Genomic DNA, 16,580 nt, shown 5'->3' with positions numbered 1-16,580 from the left:
AACATCTTGAGATTTTTCTTAATCCTTGAAGTGTCTACTTTAAGATTCTGACAGGTAACAGGACAAAAAATGTCCTGTGGGGCTTATTTTTAACCCTTTACTACACCTATCCCAAATCCGAACCTAAAAAAAAATATGTAGAAATTGGCATAGATCCTTCAGTTAAAAACCTATACAGTCAAATGAGCACACTTTTCCATACAATTCTGGGCCAATGAATTCCATAGAATGGTTATTTTGAAGTTTTTGACACACTTTGACTCAATTCTGGGACAAAAAGATAAAAAAAATAGCAGAAAATGTTATGGTCGCTTGTATGTTTTTTACATTATACATTATATTCACATTATGAAAAGTCTACTTTTAGATCCTGACAGGTACTAGGATGAAAAATGTAATAAGCTGCAGAACTAATTGATGATAAAAATCCAACAATGTACTAAAATAAAGTTTTAGTATAGTGTGGTACTAATAATTTTAATCCTCATTATCACCATTGAAGAGATCATCAAAGTCTATCTTTTAAATCTCTGTCCCTTCCTCCTGATCATCTGTCCCCTTTCCAATCAATCCTGTCTCTTCTGCTCTTGCAAAAATGTCAAGAGAAAGAGCGAAGATGGGGCAAACTGACCAGACCGGCTCCAACACCCCCTCTTCCATTGTCTTCTCCCAACCTATACCCTGATCGTAAGGGTTTGGCCTTTCAGATTTTGGCTGATCTGTCCTTTTTTAGCAGGAAACCCTGTAGTTTACTCTGTCTACTTTAAAACTTGCATCCAGGACTCTGTTAACACCCACCATCTTTTGCAGCATCTTGGTTCTCACAGCATCAATGGAGGTCAGTTGGCCAATGGACATACATAACATCATCTCCTGTTGGAGCTCATTGCTGTCCTGCCACAATGTACCAAGCTGCAGCTTCTTCAAGGGAGCTACTTTGCTCTTAAAAGAACACTGGTGCAGCATAGTATCCCAGAAGCGTGCTCCAGTGTTTAGATCCCGGAGCTCCAGCTAGCTCAGACACATTCACTAGCTTACTATGCAAGCCAGTTCCGTGGTCAAGAAACATGGTAAGGTTGACACTGCTGACATGGTAAAGGAGGTTCAGTAATATGTTGATGTTCGGGGTCCTCATCACACTGGACTTGTACCCCTTGTACCACGAGCTTGGTGGAGGTACAGGACAACACGGGTGTCTGTCTCCTCCTGGTTTGACTGCAGGGCGTGGATCTCTGAACCCTGAACCCTTAACAAAATGTACAATTTTTAACACATACCTGTATATTAAAGACTCTACAATTCTAGCGCTCCATTCAAATGTTTTTATAGCATTGGATATGTGATGACTAATGTTAAGCACAGATAAATATAGTCAACTTACTTGGACATTTGTTAAAGTTAGGCAATTGGATCTCATATACCCATACCACTGCCCTCACTTCTCTAGCCCAGATGCTGCCTCATTGCTCCCCCCAGACCTTGAGAAGCAGATCACATAGCTGCTTCTTATTTACCTCATTACTAAGAAAGCATTTAAAGTCACAAGATGTGTGGGTGTATGGGCCACCAATTATGACTTTCTCAGTGGCGCCTCATCTGACCCTCTCCTGGGCTTTAACAGAGTCTGGCTGGTAGCAACCCGTGGAGATTAAGTCCTGCTTGAGAATCAAATGGTTTAAGAGCTCCATACAAATCTCTCCACAGGTTGGTTGAAGGTTAGTCATCATATGTAAAAGAACATTGACATCTAGTATGAAGAGTAAGTAATCCTTAGGGTAGGTGACCTCCTCATCTCTATCTTGAAGGAGACAGTGGCCTTGATTGCTTTGTGCGCACACATTAGTGCCAAAATACTTCAGAAAACTTCATGAAAGTTTCCTCCATGATCTTGCCCAGTACTGAGAGAGCCCCTGGAGCCCCTGGAATTAAAGATAGCCCCTAGCTTGATGTAGGTGGGAGAGGTCAATGTTGGCAAGAAATGCCGCAAACCATCTGTATGGATATGGCTTTAAGCCAGCTTTACATAGTGGCAGGTCAGCAATGAGCTCCAACAGGAGATAATATTATTTATGTCCATGGTCAACTGACCTCCTTTGATGCTGGAAACTTTCATGAAGTTTGTGAAGTCTTCTGGCACTAAGCAATCAAGGCCACCATTAAGGCAGCATCTGGGCTAGAGAAGTGAGGGCAGTGGTATGGGTATATGAGATCCAATTGCCTAACTTCAACAAATGTCCAAGTAAGTTGAAAAAGGCTCAGACCATAGTTATCGGTGCTTAACATTAGCTTTCATCACATATCCAATGCTATAAAAACATTTGAATGGAATGCTAGAATTGTAGAGTCTTTAATATACAGGTATGTGTTAAAAATTGTACATTTTGTTAAGGGTTCAGAGATCCACGCCCTGCAGTCAAACCAGGAGGAGACAGACAACTGTGTTGTCCTGTACCTCCACCAAGCTGTAAAGTGGTGGTACAAGTCCAGTGTGATGAGGACCCCGAACATCAACATATTACTGAACCTCCTTTACCATGTCAGCAGTGCCAACCATGTTTCTTGACCACGGAACTGGCTTGCATAGTAAGCTAGTGAATGTGTCTGAGCTAGCTGAATCTCTGGGATCTAAACACTGGAGCACGCTTCTGGGATACTACGCTGCACCAGTGTTCTTTTAAGAGCAAAGGCGAAGTAGCTCCCTTGAAGAAGCTGCAGCTTGGTACATTGTGGCAGGACAGCAATGAGCTCCAACAGGAGATGATGTTATGTATGTCCATTGGCCAACTGACCTTCATTGATGCTGTGAGAACCAAGATGCTGCAAAAGATGGTGGGTGTTAACAGAGCCCTGGATGCAAGTTTTAAAGTAGACAGAGTAAACTACAGGGTTTCCTGCTAAAAAAGGACAGATCAGCCAAAATCTGAAAGGCCAAACCCTTACGATCAGGGTATAGGTTGGGAGAAGACAATGGAGGAGGGGGTGTTGGAGCCGGTCTGGTCAGTTTGCCCCATCTTCCCTCTTTCTCTTGACATTTTTGCAAGAGCAGAAGAGACAGGATTGATTGGAGAGGGGACAGATGATCAGGAGGAAGGGACAGAGATTTAAAAGATAGACTTTGATGATCTCTTCAATGGTGATAATGAGGATTAAAATTATTAGAACCACACTATACTAAAACTTTATTTTAGTACATTGTTGGATTTTTATCATCAATTAGTTCTGCAGCTTATTACATTTTTCATCCTAGTACCTGTCAGGATCTAAAAGTAGACTTTTCATAATGTGAATATAATGTATAATGTAAAAAACATACAAGCGACCATAACATTTTCTGCAATTTTTTTATCTTTTTGTCCCAAAATTGAGTCAAAGTGTGTCAAAAACTTCAAAATAACCATTCTATGGAATTCATTGGCCCAGAATTGTATGGAAAAGTGTGCTCATTTGACTGTATAGGTTTTTAACTGAAGGAGCTATGCCAATTTCTACATATTTTTTTTTAGGTTCGGATTTGGGATAGGTGTAGTAAAGGGTTAAAAATAAGCCCCACAGGACATTTTTTGTCCTGTTACCTGTCAGAATCTTAAAGTAGACACTTCAAGGATTAAGAAAAATCTCAGGATGTTTTTATTTAGTGTGCAGGAATTTAGTATAATGTGAAAACATACAGGCAAATTAACATTTTCTGCTAATTTTTGATATTTTTGTCCCAGAATTAAGTCAAAATGTGTAAAAAACTTAAAAATAACCATTCCGTTAAATTCCTTGGTCCAGAATTGTATGGAAAAGTGTGCTCATTTGTCTGTATAGGCTGTTAACTTAAAGAGCTATGGCAAATAATTAAATATTTTTTTCAGGTTCGAAATTGGGATAGGTGAAGTAAAGGGTTAAAAATAAGCCCCACAGGACATTTTTTGTCCTATTACTTGTCATAATCTTAAAGTAGACACTTCAACGTTTAAGAAAACCCCCAAGATGTTTTTATTTAATGCACATGATTTTAGTGTAATGTGAAAACATACAGGCAAATTTACATTTTTTGCTATTTTTTTGTTTTATATTTTTGTCCCAAAATCAAGTCAAAATGTGTAAAAAACTTAAAAATAACCATTCAGTTAAATTCCTTGGCCCAGAATTGTATGGAAAAGTGTGCTCATTTGTCTGTATAGGTTGTTAACTCAAGGAGCTATGCCATTTTCTTCATATTTTTTTTCCGGTTCGGAATTAGCATAGATGCATTAAAGGGTTAAAAATAAATATCATGGGACATTATTTCATCCTGTTACCTGTCAGAATCTTAAAATAGACACTTTAAAGATTAAGAAAAAACAGGTGGCGAAAAAAAATCCACTATGTGCTCGTGGACCCCTGTTTCCATCTAGACTACAAAGCTCACAAGCAGAAATGGTTGCAGTGGGCCCATACATACATGAAGACGATTTTTTAAACAGTCTTGTTTTCTGATGAATGCTGTGCAACCCTGGATGGTCCAGATGGATTGAGTAGTGGATGGTTGGTGGATGGCCAACATGTCCCAACAAGGCTGGGACGTCAGCAAGGAGGTTTTGGGTTTTAAGGTCCCTAAAGGGGAGAAAATGACCTCAGCAAAGTATATAGACTTTCTGACTAATCACTTTCTTCTGTGATACAAAAAAAGAACCATGTCTTCTGTTGCAAAATAATCTAATGCTGGAAAGATGGATGATTTAGGCATTAAAGGAGAGAAACCTATGGTGTGGCCATGGTGTACTTCATCATTTGTGAGTTGTTTTGGATATAAGCGTCTGCTTAATACTAAGTAATTTAATGGTCAACAGTTAAAACACTGGTCATTGAAACAAAGTTGATCTCTGACAACATAATTTTTTTGTGCTTATCTATTTTATGTTGATTCAACATTGTTTTAAACTTTACTTACATTAAATATGTATATCATGTTTGTATTCTGTTTTTATAGCTTGTACTGTGTTCCTGCAGTAAAAAGAAAATGAAGGAATGTTAAATAATGGTTGTTTAAAAGTTGTTTTTTCATAATTAACATTAAAATATGTAATGCAACATTCAGGGTAAGGGTTCAAACACAACATAGGTAACAGGTAGATATTTAACAAATGGAAATTTCCATGGACTACCCTATTCTGTGCATAATTAAATCTTTCAAATTAACACGTTCCGAGTGAGTTTGATGTGACTTTAGTTATTTATTTTAGAAAAATAAAACTCACCATAGAGCTCACCATGATGACTACAACACAAATACAGATAGTTTTGCTCAAACGCACCAGTTTAAATAGATAGTTCAAACCCACCAGTGAGCATACACTTGTCTTGTAAAGTTTAAATGTCATTCTTATAGTAGTAAAATAATAGTAAATCTTATGAAATATGTTGTATTTTGGGACATTTTGTCCACATAGTGACCTGCACATACCCCTTCGTAATTCTAATGCTATGCAGTATTAAAAAAAAAAACATTTTATTTACTCTCTCAGAGCTTTAGAAAAAGTGTTTTAATAATTATTTGGTGTAAAACTTTTCTCTGGGAAAGCTTTTGAATGTTAACCCCTTAACAGGCCTTGGCCTGTATGTGGACCTCACGTGTAGGTGATACAAAACCCTTTTTCAATGCAGTAAAATAAGTTATTTATATTTGGAAAACTTTGAAGGCTGTGAAGACGCCTACAGAACACTTGGAGAAGCTACCTGCCCACTCTCTACTCCACTTAATAACTAACAGTAATTAATTCCAAATTATTAAATTTAAAAACACACATAAAAACTAGAGAACCATAACAAAACGAAGGGTTTAAAGGACATAAAGTGTATGATTTGTATTCACAAAAAATATTGATTTTAAAATTAAGAAAGTGCCTATTTTTTTTTTTTAGTATTTTAACAGTTGTAGATTTACTTCAGTATTTGTAAATGTTTTCTATTAAAATTCCAATTACATTACTGTGAAACATGAAACCTTTTCTTATGCAAAGGCTTGAATATAAATCCTCTTGATTTAGGTGTGTAATATCAGGCAGAATATGATAAGATAATAATGCTGGCCTGTTAAGCGGTTAAGGCGTCTGTTTTCCAGGTAACTTGGGAATTCATGTGCTTTCACCTCGGCTGTTTTATCTGTGTTTTTATTACATCCTTACATAAAAAATATGTGAATTTTAAGTAACGTTACTTTAAACAATTATGTTCTAAAACTATTTAAATTAAAGTTTAATCCCTATTTTTTATTTGGCCATTTTTGGTGAGTTTTCCCTGAGGACGAGTTTTGCTTTTTTTTTTTTTTTTCATTCGTGCGCATGCGCAGACTGTGTTCCTGTTGGCTAACATTCATGGCCTCATAACAGACCCATACACGGCTAACGGCAGATTTTTACATTTGGGTTGTGTTAAATAAGCTCAATTTACCAAATATAGATTAGTGTGTTACCACTAAGATTTTCAAGGATGGAAATCGGGACGGAGATCAGCAAGAAAATACGGGTAAATAGCTTTTAATGAGCCTATCGCTACGACTCTTCAGCTATGCTAAGCTAAGCTAGGTTGGCTGTTAGCTGGTGCTAACTGTGTTTATAGCACTAGCTAGATACTCCCGACCGTATTACAGCACACTGTTTGTGTTATTTTAGCCTGGCTAGCTAGCTAACCTTTTTTGTGGTTTAAAGACAAACAAAGGTAGAGACAGCTAGCTAACACAGCTTATTTTAACTAAGTTAGCTTGGGTTCTGATTGCAGTTCCTTGGTTCGGTTAACGTCTGTTTTTGTTTCTACTCATTCCTTTTTTTATATAACACCGTAGCTAATTTATGGGATATTTTTCTGGCTATTTATGTTTTGTTCATGATACTGATGCTGAAGTGGCCTTATTAGTTAAATCTAAGTTACAGACATGTTTAACTTTTGCAGGCCTTGCAAGATAGCAGATAGGAAACAAGGTCATGCGCTGAGACAGTCTAAACGTTGATACCTTGATTATCGTTTTCCTGATTATACACTCTTAGAGCTTATCTTATTTATTTTCCACAGGACTCAGAACCTCAAATTTCTCCTCTTGTTTCTAATGTGCTGCCCTGTGGTCAGACAGTTGGAGCGCCATAGTGCTATTTACTCTACTCTGCTGTTGTTTGTTTCTTTCAGACTGCTATTAAAGGGAAGTTGCAGGAGCTGGGAGCTTATGTGGGTGAGTTCATCAACAGTGAGCCCTTTAGTGTGTTGAAATTTGACCTGTGTTTTCCTCTTCTCTCTGGTAGGAATATACTCTCAGCTATGTTCAAGTCAAGTAGTTTTATTGTCAATATTGCATAAGTACAGGACATAAAGAAGATTGAGATTGTGTTATTGTCCTTCCCATAAATCACAAGATATAGACCCAAGAATATTACTACCAAGAAGAGAACATAAAAGACCTATTTGGGGGAAAAAACCCACCAGGGAAGATCTTAAAGTTCTTATCTTAACCTCAAACACCTAATTTAATACGTATGTCGCGAGATATATTTATCTTATCGCGCAAGAACCTTTGAAGAACAAAGTGTATGCCACAAATGGCCAAATATGTGCTGAAGTGGCAATAAAACCCCAACAACCAACCAACCACAGATAGAGACATACTTGAGACAAGAGACTTAAGACAGTAGTGCAATGGTCAGGGTGGTGGGGATTTAAAGAGGGAATAACATATATCTGCTTCAAAATGGTGCTATATTACAGTCACCAAGAGAGAATTCACATAATATATCGTACACATGACTCTTTCACCAAACACGCTTTCCATTAGGAAAGGTACATTAATGTACAAGAAGCAGCATTCAGGGGGAAGCAGACAGAATTATTATAAACCATAAAACATTATAAAAAGCAAAAGTTACATTTTACCCCACGCTACTGTATGAGTAAAAATATTATAATTTCTCTCAAAGAGAATATTTAATGCTCTGAAATTGTTTGCTGTTTATTGCAGATACAGCTTTTGCCATTTGTTTGCTTTTGTAAACTAAATTTGTAGATAAAGATAAGCCTGTGCATCACATTACAATTTGTTTCTGCTTTTTAAATGATTTAATGATTCATGTACATTGATATTTTTCTTCCAGATGAGGAGCTTCCAGACTACATCATGGTGATGGTGGCCAATAAGAAGAATGCGCAGCAGATGGCAGATGACCTGTCTCTGTTTTTGGGCAACAACACCATCAAGTTCACAGTCTGGTATGAAATCACAGATTTGTTTTGCTTTTTGTATTGTGTCTGAAAATGTGTGAATTTGTATTTTGTCTTCACAGTTTTTTTACTATCTGTCTGATCTTTTATTGTATCTGTTTTCAAACTTGTGAAAGCATAGTGGGACCTTATGTGTAAAATTCTGTGTATAACATACCTTATGTGTTAAATTTTTAGAGAGTTTATCATCTGTAGAGCTGGTGTTGGTGAACTCATAAAGTGTAGGGGTTGTGGTGATCATCTCCATAGGGGTAGTGATGAGTGCCTTATAATTTGTAGGTATTTTGATGTCTGGAGTTTATTTTGTAGTGGCAGAATATGAGAGAATATACAGCTGGAGACTTGCATTCATTCATGTGTTTGTTAGGTTACACGGTGTCCTGGAGAAGCTGAGATCCGCTGCAGTAGGTATGTTTGAAACGCAAAAACAAAGCATTTTCCAAAAAAAAAAGAAACCATTTGTTCTGTAACCTACTTTTTTATAAAAATAACGGTAATTGTAATTTAATGTTCTGTGTGTGTGTTTAGAGCCGTCCTCAATGCGCCCTCAACTACTTCATTCAGAAACCAGCACATCTTCTCGAGATGAGCGCAGAGGAGAGGAGTCTCGAGGTCTCGCTGTGTCCAGCTCGCGCTCCGATAGACTAGAGGGACGAGTTTCTAGCTCTGCCCATGAACAACACAGCAGGTGGGAAATTTTTATACCTGCCTTATTTACTTATGACATACCTCCTTAACATAAAGTTTGCATTAATTTAAAAATGGCAAAATTGGACAAGGGGAAAATAAGAAATAATCGAGAACAGAGAGCTATGGGATTTTTTTTCTTGTCTGCAGGGAAGTGAAACCTTGTATCAAACTAATTTTGCCATTCATTCTGTTCTCTCAGACGTGCTTCCTCTGACAAGTCCTCCTCTCGATTAACATCTGCTGTAAAGCCCCTGGTCGAGCCTGTCTCTGCGGAGGCCATCATAGACATCAAACCCGACCTGGACGATGATCTCATCACTGAAGAAACCATACCTTCTGGCCCACTGCGCTCTTTAGCAGGCCGCTCTGCATCTGACAGGTCACGGCAGACTTTTTCCAGCCGCAACTCAGAAAGAAGTACAGACAGTTATAGGTCGTCAGAAATCTCAAGAGGTCAGGAAAGATCGAGCTCATCGTATGGACGGAGCTACAGAGATGGCGGCAGCAGGGTAAAACATTCATGCCATTACTGAACGATTCCTTGTGCATACTATATCATTTAAAGTAGTTTTTGAATAGTTTGAAGTAGTTACGCAAGAATTTATATTGGATTCTTAATAGAAAATGTTATAGTTACTCAGTTATTCATGATGGATACAGATTCATTTTTAGACACCACTGATTTATCCTTAGTCAATAATAAATACTGAATAATATATCGTAGATGCTGAATTATTTGTTGTAATTACTGAGAAGTTATTTATTTACATGCTGGTACTGTTAGTTGTCTAAATTAAGTGTTGTTCTGAATACAGGAGGAATTGTCACGCAAGCGGAAGGCTCCCATGGCCAGCTCAGTGGTTCGAGTTCACAGGGGTCACGAGCGGGATCAGGAGAGTGATGAACTGGAAGAAGAGGACGAGGATGAGGAGGCTTATGGCCTCGCCAGTCGAGTTTCACTGCCATCCAAGCCAGAGCGCAAGTATGGTTTTATCTGTTTTAGACAATTTAGATTATTTTTTATTCTTTTACACTATTTTCTATTTCCTGTATGCAAGTACAGTTCAGCATATGTGTGAAGTCTGTCACACCCCATCCCAGTTTACAATTAATTATCCAGTAGGATTTTTCTTTAGTCCAAAAGCAAATTTATTCAGTATATGATATATGTAGAAAATATATGTATCTATACTTTTGTATAAAATGTTGTTATAGTGATGTGTGTATGTATAATAAGTAGTATAATTGAGAAGTAATGACACTAAATAAAATGTGTTTGTTGTGCATCTTGTAGGCCAACTTTGCCTCCTGCCAAACAGGCCAATAAGAACTTGATCTTGAAGGCCATCTCTGAGGCTCAGGAGTCCATCAACAAGACAACCGCTTCTTTCCCAAGTCAGTTTCTCAGTTGCACCCTATGCATAAATACAGTACACATATATTTGCCTTGGTTGAATTTTTTGGTATTACCTGGAGTTATCACCACATTAGTCTTGCTGGCTTGCATTAGCCTGTGCACATAGCAAGTTAGCATATTGTAGGCTAAATTTGGCATCTTGCTCAAGATGTCAGTATTGGCTGTGTCCAAACTATAGCTGTCTATAGCTGCCGTTTTGTCTATATTCTGCTACTGCATGAATACCACTAAAACTTAATTCTGAATTGTGAAACTTAGCTGTATTTTCATTTAAATAGCAGTTGAATTTGTAAACCTTCTGTTTTCCAGCACCTCTGTTATCATCATATTTGTTCCTCTAATGCTAGACTGGACTGTAAGCTGATGTGGGTTTATTTGTATGTTGATTTGTTGTATCTGATGTGTTGGTGTGTTGTTCACATGGCAACGGTGCAGTTCCCCAGCGACAAACGGTCCCAGTGGCACCAAGGACTCGTGCAGCGAGCGATGAGATGAACAGAGCTGCAATCAGATTGGTCCAAGAGCACCTGCACGCCCTCCTTCCACAGGAAACACAACACACACAGCAGACAAGACAGAGCGGTCAGTCAAATCAGAGCACAGTTCTCCCTAGCAAATGGCTTGTTTACTGTGTGACCCTTATATTTATAAAAGTGTACAATCTCCTTTAATCATTCCTATTTATTTTTTTAATCTTTTCTTCTTGTAGCTCAGACACAGTCTCTGGCATCTCGGCTAGAGCTGGAGATTCCTGAGGAGGAGAGCAGAGAGCCGACCAATGATTTTGGTGAGAGGAGAAAACGGCAACAGGCAAATCAGGATTAGCCCAAAAGAGTTATACTAAGTTTTGCAAGGCTAATCGTCTTCTGCTGTGTCTGTGGCCTTACCATAGACAGTAATTTACAAACATTAGAGCTCAGAAATGGGAGGTATTGAGGGGGAGGTTGCATTCTCTGATAAAGCCACATCTTTTAGTGACCAGGAGCTATTAGCATGGCAGTTTTTCTAGCAAACCCAGCAATTTTAACAGATAGGATTCTTTTCCAAGCATGTTAAGCTCCAGTGGCACTGTGTTTGCAGCTAAAAACTGAAAAGATGCATGTCTTGAAAGTAAATTATGCTTGTGCTCACCTTCGCAGAACTGGTAGAAATGCGTGATGAGGGAGTGGAAATGCAAATTAGGAAAAATCCTACCAAAAAGAATGTTTTAAGAAATTGCTTTAACTTAGTACATACTTAAAATAGACCTTAATCAGCATGAGTTTGGATTCCATGGTAAAGGTTTTCAAAGGAACAATTATTACTATATGAGAACAAGCATGTAATTCAATTTCCTAACATTAGAGAGTCCCTTCCTAGATGTGAAGCTCTTAGGGGTTGCCAGATTGACACACATGGACTGGATCCCTTCTACTCTATTTGTGGTAATAAATTACCCAGCTATAGTCAGTTAACCTTACTGAAGCTCAGTGATTACTTGTTACAGGAGAAAAATAGGCAGCTAGCACATTTCCCCAAAATTGGACTGGGGGAATAGTGGAGGGCAGATTCAGAGGCTACAAGCCACACAGATTACAGTGACCTACCACACAGTTCAAATTAGAACATACTGTATGTAGCTCTGCTGTAAAGATCGGTCAGTGCATAATCTTAGCATGTTTCTGAATATCTGATGATGTTATGAGTTACTCTGATGTGAGATTTTACTTTATTCTTTCCTGTTTTTGGAACAGAGCTGCAGTTGTTTGAGGCAGCGCGTATAAAAGCTCTGGACACTCGTTCCTTCATCATGAGGAAACCAGAGCTCGAGCAGGCTGTGTCAGTCCGAAACAGGCTGGGTGTTGTAACTCATGAAGAAGCCTTGCTTTCCGCCCCACGCATGGTACAGCCCAGGTAGGTTTTCTGTATGTCTTTAAAAAAAAAATCTTGAACACATTTGGGAATGTTAACTCATTGTTTACTTACTGATTCTTTCTCTTTTAGAGACAAAGCTGAAACACTCGGTGGCTCCAGTCCGAAGTTCATAGTGACGCTGGATGGAGTACCGAGTCCACTTGCAAATATGGCGGAGCAGGAGATGGATGTTGATGACTCCGTCCCGAACACCACGACCACTGATCTTCCAACACGTAGACCTAAACCAGCAGTGCAGCTCAGTTTTAATGCTGACCCCACGTCTGATGGTGAGAGAAATCAGGAGTAAAAAGTCATTGTTTCATTGATCAAGTGCTCCAAGTTCATTCTGACAGACTGTAATACACTATAGAAAATGTTGAGGTGTGCTTAAATATAACAGATCTGTCTCAGGTAAACCCTTTCAGAGGTACGATCACATGTTCCAAAATATAGTGTAATATTTTTGTCTTGCCTCTTCTTCACAGATGGAGAGATGGAGCAAATGGATGTGGAACCTGTTCAGGCAAAACGACAGAAGGTTCCGGAACGCTGCAGGTTTTGGCCGGCATGCAAGAGCGGAGACGAGTGCACGTACCACCATCCCACAACACAGTGCAAGTAAGCACACACACACAGTTATTTCACAACACTTGCAGATGTCTAATAAAGAAGAGTGGTAATCTTGCCGGGTGGGTATTGATTTATTGTAACAGTGTGCTGTTGCTGTTTTCCTGCAGGACGTTTCCCAGCTGTGTGTTTGGGGAGAAGTGCCTGTTCATCCATCCCAACTGCAGATATGACGCCAAGTGCTCCAAACCAGACTGTCCGTACACACACGTCAGTCGCAGAGGGCATGTCCAACCAGCAAGTAAAGGTGTGTGTGTGTGTGTGTGTGTGTGTGTGTGATTGTGCCCTTATCTCTGTGGGTGCTTTTGCATCAGCATGGTGCCGGTGCTGGTGACAGGTTCGCGAATGTTTCTTTGCGTTTCCACCGCAAAATCACAGGTTCTGGGCCAGAAAAGCCGATTCTGTTCTGGCCCCACAATCTTGCTGGTCTGGAACCAGTTAACTGTGACGTGAGCGGCCAAAGGGCGGGGCGTTGAAGCGTCTCTGGGGAAAAGTTGTTTACAAACCTCACCTCCATTCACAGCTAAGAGCAGCAGAAGCAGCTAAATGAATAAAAATGAATCAACAGTGCTCCACCGAGGAGAGCAGCACAAGTTTTAAGAGGAGCTCGGGTTCCGCTGTGTTGTTTTCTAATCGCCCCCCGACTTCTGTTGACGCCCACATTTACATATGTAGTGAGTGACTCCTTAGAGCAGTGGAAACACGGGCCGGTTCTTAAAAGGTTCGCAGGAACCAGCTCTGGCACCAGCACTTTGTTGGTGGAAAAGAGGTACGTAAGGGTTGACTGGTCTCACACTGAAGGTTCTGACTAATTCAGCTTTAAGGTTCTTAAGCTGTAGGTTACTGAGGTTCAGGATTAGTTTTAGGTCTGTGTGTAGATCAGTCGCTAATCCCTGGTCATCAAGGTCCACCTCTCTGTATATTATACTGCTTTTCCTGGTTTAACACTCCCACATAAATGTGTAATAGAATGTTAATCTGCTCAATTATTAGAATAGGTAGTTGCGAACAGGTAAAGGACAAAAAATTGCAGGGCAGTTTAAGGTAAGGTTTATGTGTATAATACTGAGATTTAGGTTAGGATTAGGGTTAGTAGGGTAAGGGTTAGGTTTGGATTTAAGGTAAAGTTAAGGTTCAGGTTGAGTTTAGGGTTAGGTAAAGCTTTAAGATGTTTCTGAGCACTGTTATTAAAAAAAAAACATTTTTCTTAAATAATAGGTCTTCTTCAGTGTTGCAATGTTAATTAACATCATTATAAACATATTTTACTTATTTAAATAGCCTAAATAATTTTTAAAAGCTCAGTTTTAACGCTCTGTTCAATTGAGGCTAGGGCTCATAATGACAGTGTATAGAGCAGGCCGGGTCGGGCTGGATATTTTGGGCCTGATCTAAGCTTGAAAACTTTATAAGAGAAGATAGTAAATGATAATTTATGTTAGAGATTTTATCCTTCTAACCAAATTGACTGTTTTTGTTGGTCTGCCTGCAGCACCACCTCAGTCCAGTAGTGTGTGCCGTTTCTTCCCTGACTGTAAGAAGATGGACTGCACTTTCTACCATCCAAAGGTAAGCCTTGTGCCCTTTTTTAGGTTTTGAAGCGGCAACAATTCTTTAACACTTAACAGGATGTTTTTTTGTTGGAATGAAGATGAAGCTGGCCTTATAAGGCTTTAAACTTAAACAATGAGTGCAGTTCACTGGGTACTAATATCATCAACTAGAATTCATTGTAATGTTCTGAATCATTTCTTCTATTCCATTTCTTTTCCTGTTAACATTTACAAATGTATATCTTTTTTGTCAGTTTCACAATAATATTAGTAATAAAACAATTGTGTGTGTGTAATTGGTTAGTAGTAACTGTAAAAGTAAAGCAGAGCTTAGTAAAAAGATATATTGATTTGTTCTCTTTCAGCCATGTAGATTTTCTGCACACTGTAAACGAGCAGGATGCACCTTCTACCACCCAACAGCATCTGTCCCCCCCAGACACGCGCTGAAATGGACTAAAACACAGACGGGGTAACGCACACAAATAGACACACATGCAATTCACTCTGTAACTGCTTTGTCTTTTTTTTTTTTTTTTATCTCCTGTAACTGTAGCGTACAGTTGATCTGATTATTTAGTCAGAATATTTAGACCCCATCCTTTTTCCTATCCTCATTTTTTTTCAGCTCTACTGAGCATGTAGAAGCACATTGTAATTCTATAATTATATAGTCTGTAGTCTTGTATCTATTACTCTGTATACTTTATTATCCTATGGCCACATACGTGTTTTCCTCAGACGTCCACTGACAAAATTACAGGCTGAATTACCTGCTGTTTTTCACTGAACTCCGGTCCTCCGGTAATTTTAGTCCCAACTAGAAGCACATTTTTTTTTCCATCGTTTTTTTTTTTTTTTTTACCTTGCGTTTTATAAAATAGCTATTTGTCCACTATAATTACTTTGGGCACAAGTTTTCTACGGAGATCCACATAAACACAACAGTGTGTGGAAATGGAGGAGCTACTGAACGCTATGTTATATGACCGAGAAAGCCAAAAAACTGCTTTCATTTTTGACACAGCCCTCCCTGTAGCAGACTAAGCTTAATCATATTTATGATGGTCATGTGGTGCCTGTGACAATACAACCCTGTCACTTTCCTTTTCAACACAATTACAAAAACACTGCTTTCCACAGAAAAGGCAGGTGTTCATTTAGTAAAAGCCTCTAACTCTCCATTTTTACTCACATATTGTTCTGTGTTTTTTGTATTTTTTTTATTATATATATCTGCAGTTGAAGAGACATGCTGGAGGATACCTTCATCGTTGTGAACCTGAACGTTTCTCCACGGTTACAGCCAAGCCTCAGGAGTTTTCTTTCATCAAAAATGGTCATCAAGGTTTTATTTTTTGTTGTATTTTTGGATCAATTTTTTAAAAAGAAGTGGGACTGCTTTTTGTAACTTACTGTATGAAACTCTTTAGAGAATGTTATTAGTGAATTAAAGAATTCTTCCATGGAGCTTTCGCTGTGCTGTGGCCTTTTTATTGCATTCCAGGAGATCTTAAAATGTGTTATTTTTTTCATTAGATTTGCATTACAAGCCTCCTTTATTATTTTTTGGTTATCTTTACAGAGTAATTTAAGTAACCTTCATCTGTTTTAGAAAGTGAAAGAATCTGTCCCTGAAAAGACACCACAAACAGATATAAATACACTCTGATGATTTAAAAAAAAAAAAAAAGGGTTGTGCTGAATTCTGACTCTCTGCCTAAACTTGACATGCAGGTCACACAGCAGTGTATACAGGCACCAGGTTACACTTGCAATTCCTGTTCTTGAATAAAATGATATTCTTGGTGCAGCATATTGGTTGTTCGGTCCTTAAGATAGTACACACTTCATTATTATGACAAAACCTAGTAGAAATCATTGTTCTCTAAAAGCAAGAGGCTGGCCAATGAGAATAAAGATGTATTTGTGTCATTGCCATAGTGAAAGGTCTCTCCAACTCAGCTAAAAACAGTTTACATTAGGGCTGCACGATATTGGAAACAGTTTACATTGCATTGCTTTTCTTAACAATATATATTGCGATATTAAACAATGCAAGGCCCCTGACGTACCCAACCCCGCCCCACCCGAGTGCTGTCTCGCGCCCGGACCCCTCAAGAGCTGAGTCAGGGCTAATTTTGTCATACTGATATATTTGTGATATT

At 38.6% G+C, this 16,580-nt stretch overlaps 1 protein-coding gene across 1 annotated transcript; it reads left to right on the top strand.

Moving 5' to 3' along the window:
* The first annotated feature begins 6,306 nt into the window (after positions 1-6,306).
* Positions 6,307-15,882, top strand: zc3h14 (zinc finger CCCH-type containing 14). The gene is made up of 17 exons (XM_007259864.4): positions 6,307-6,492; positions 7,147-7,189; positions 8,103-8,217; positions 8,597-8,637; positions 8,758-8,917; positions 9,119-9,428; positions 9,735-9,901; positions 10,214-10,314; positions 10,772-10,918; positions 11,046-11,123; positions 12,070-12,229; positions 12,320-12,519; positions 12,718-12,850; positions 12,970-13,106; positions 14,352-14,428; positions 14,778-14,884; positions 15,655-15,882. The coding sequence occupies exons 1-17, from the start codon at positions 6,457-6,459 to the stop codon at positions 15,656-15,658; spliced, it is 2,016 nt and encodes a 671-aa protein (XP_007259926.3). The 5' UTR covers positions 6,307-6,456; the 3' UTR covers positions 15,659-15,882.
* The last annotated feature ends 698 nt before the right edge of the window (positions 15,883-16,580 follow it).

Source organism: Astyanax mexicanus, chromosome 1 (genome assembly GCF_023375975.1).
Source record: "Astyanax mexicanus isolate ESR-SI-001 chromosome 1, AstMex3_surface, whole genome shotgun sequence".
Taxonomy (NCBI): Eukaryota; Metazoa; Chordata; class Actinopteri; order Characiformes; family Acestrorhamphidae; genus Astyanax; species Astyanax mexicanus.
The sequence above is the reverse complement of the archived record's forward strand: the minus strand, read 5'-3'. Positions and strand labels throughout refer to the sequence as shown.

Excerpts from the sequence above, each read along its gene's own strand:
- zc3h14 (XM_007259864.4), top strand. The coding sequence starts at position 6,457 with ATGGAAATCGGGACGGAGATCAGCAAGAAAATACGG. Across the intron at positions 9,429-9,734 it reads ACAGAGATGGCGGCAGCAGG|GAGGAATTGTCACGCAAGCG; the intron begins GTAAAACATTCA and ends TTCTGAATACAG. Across the intron at positions 9,902-10,213 it reads CCATCCAAGCCAGAGCGCAA|GCCAACTTTGCCTCCTGCCA; the intron begins GTATGGTTTTAT and ends TGCATCTTGTAG.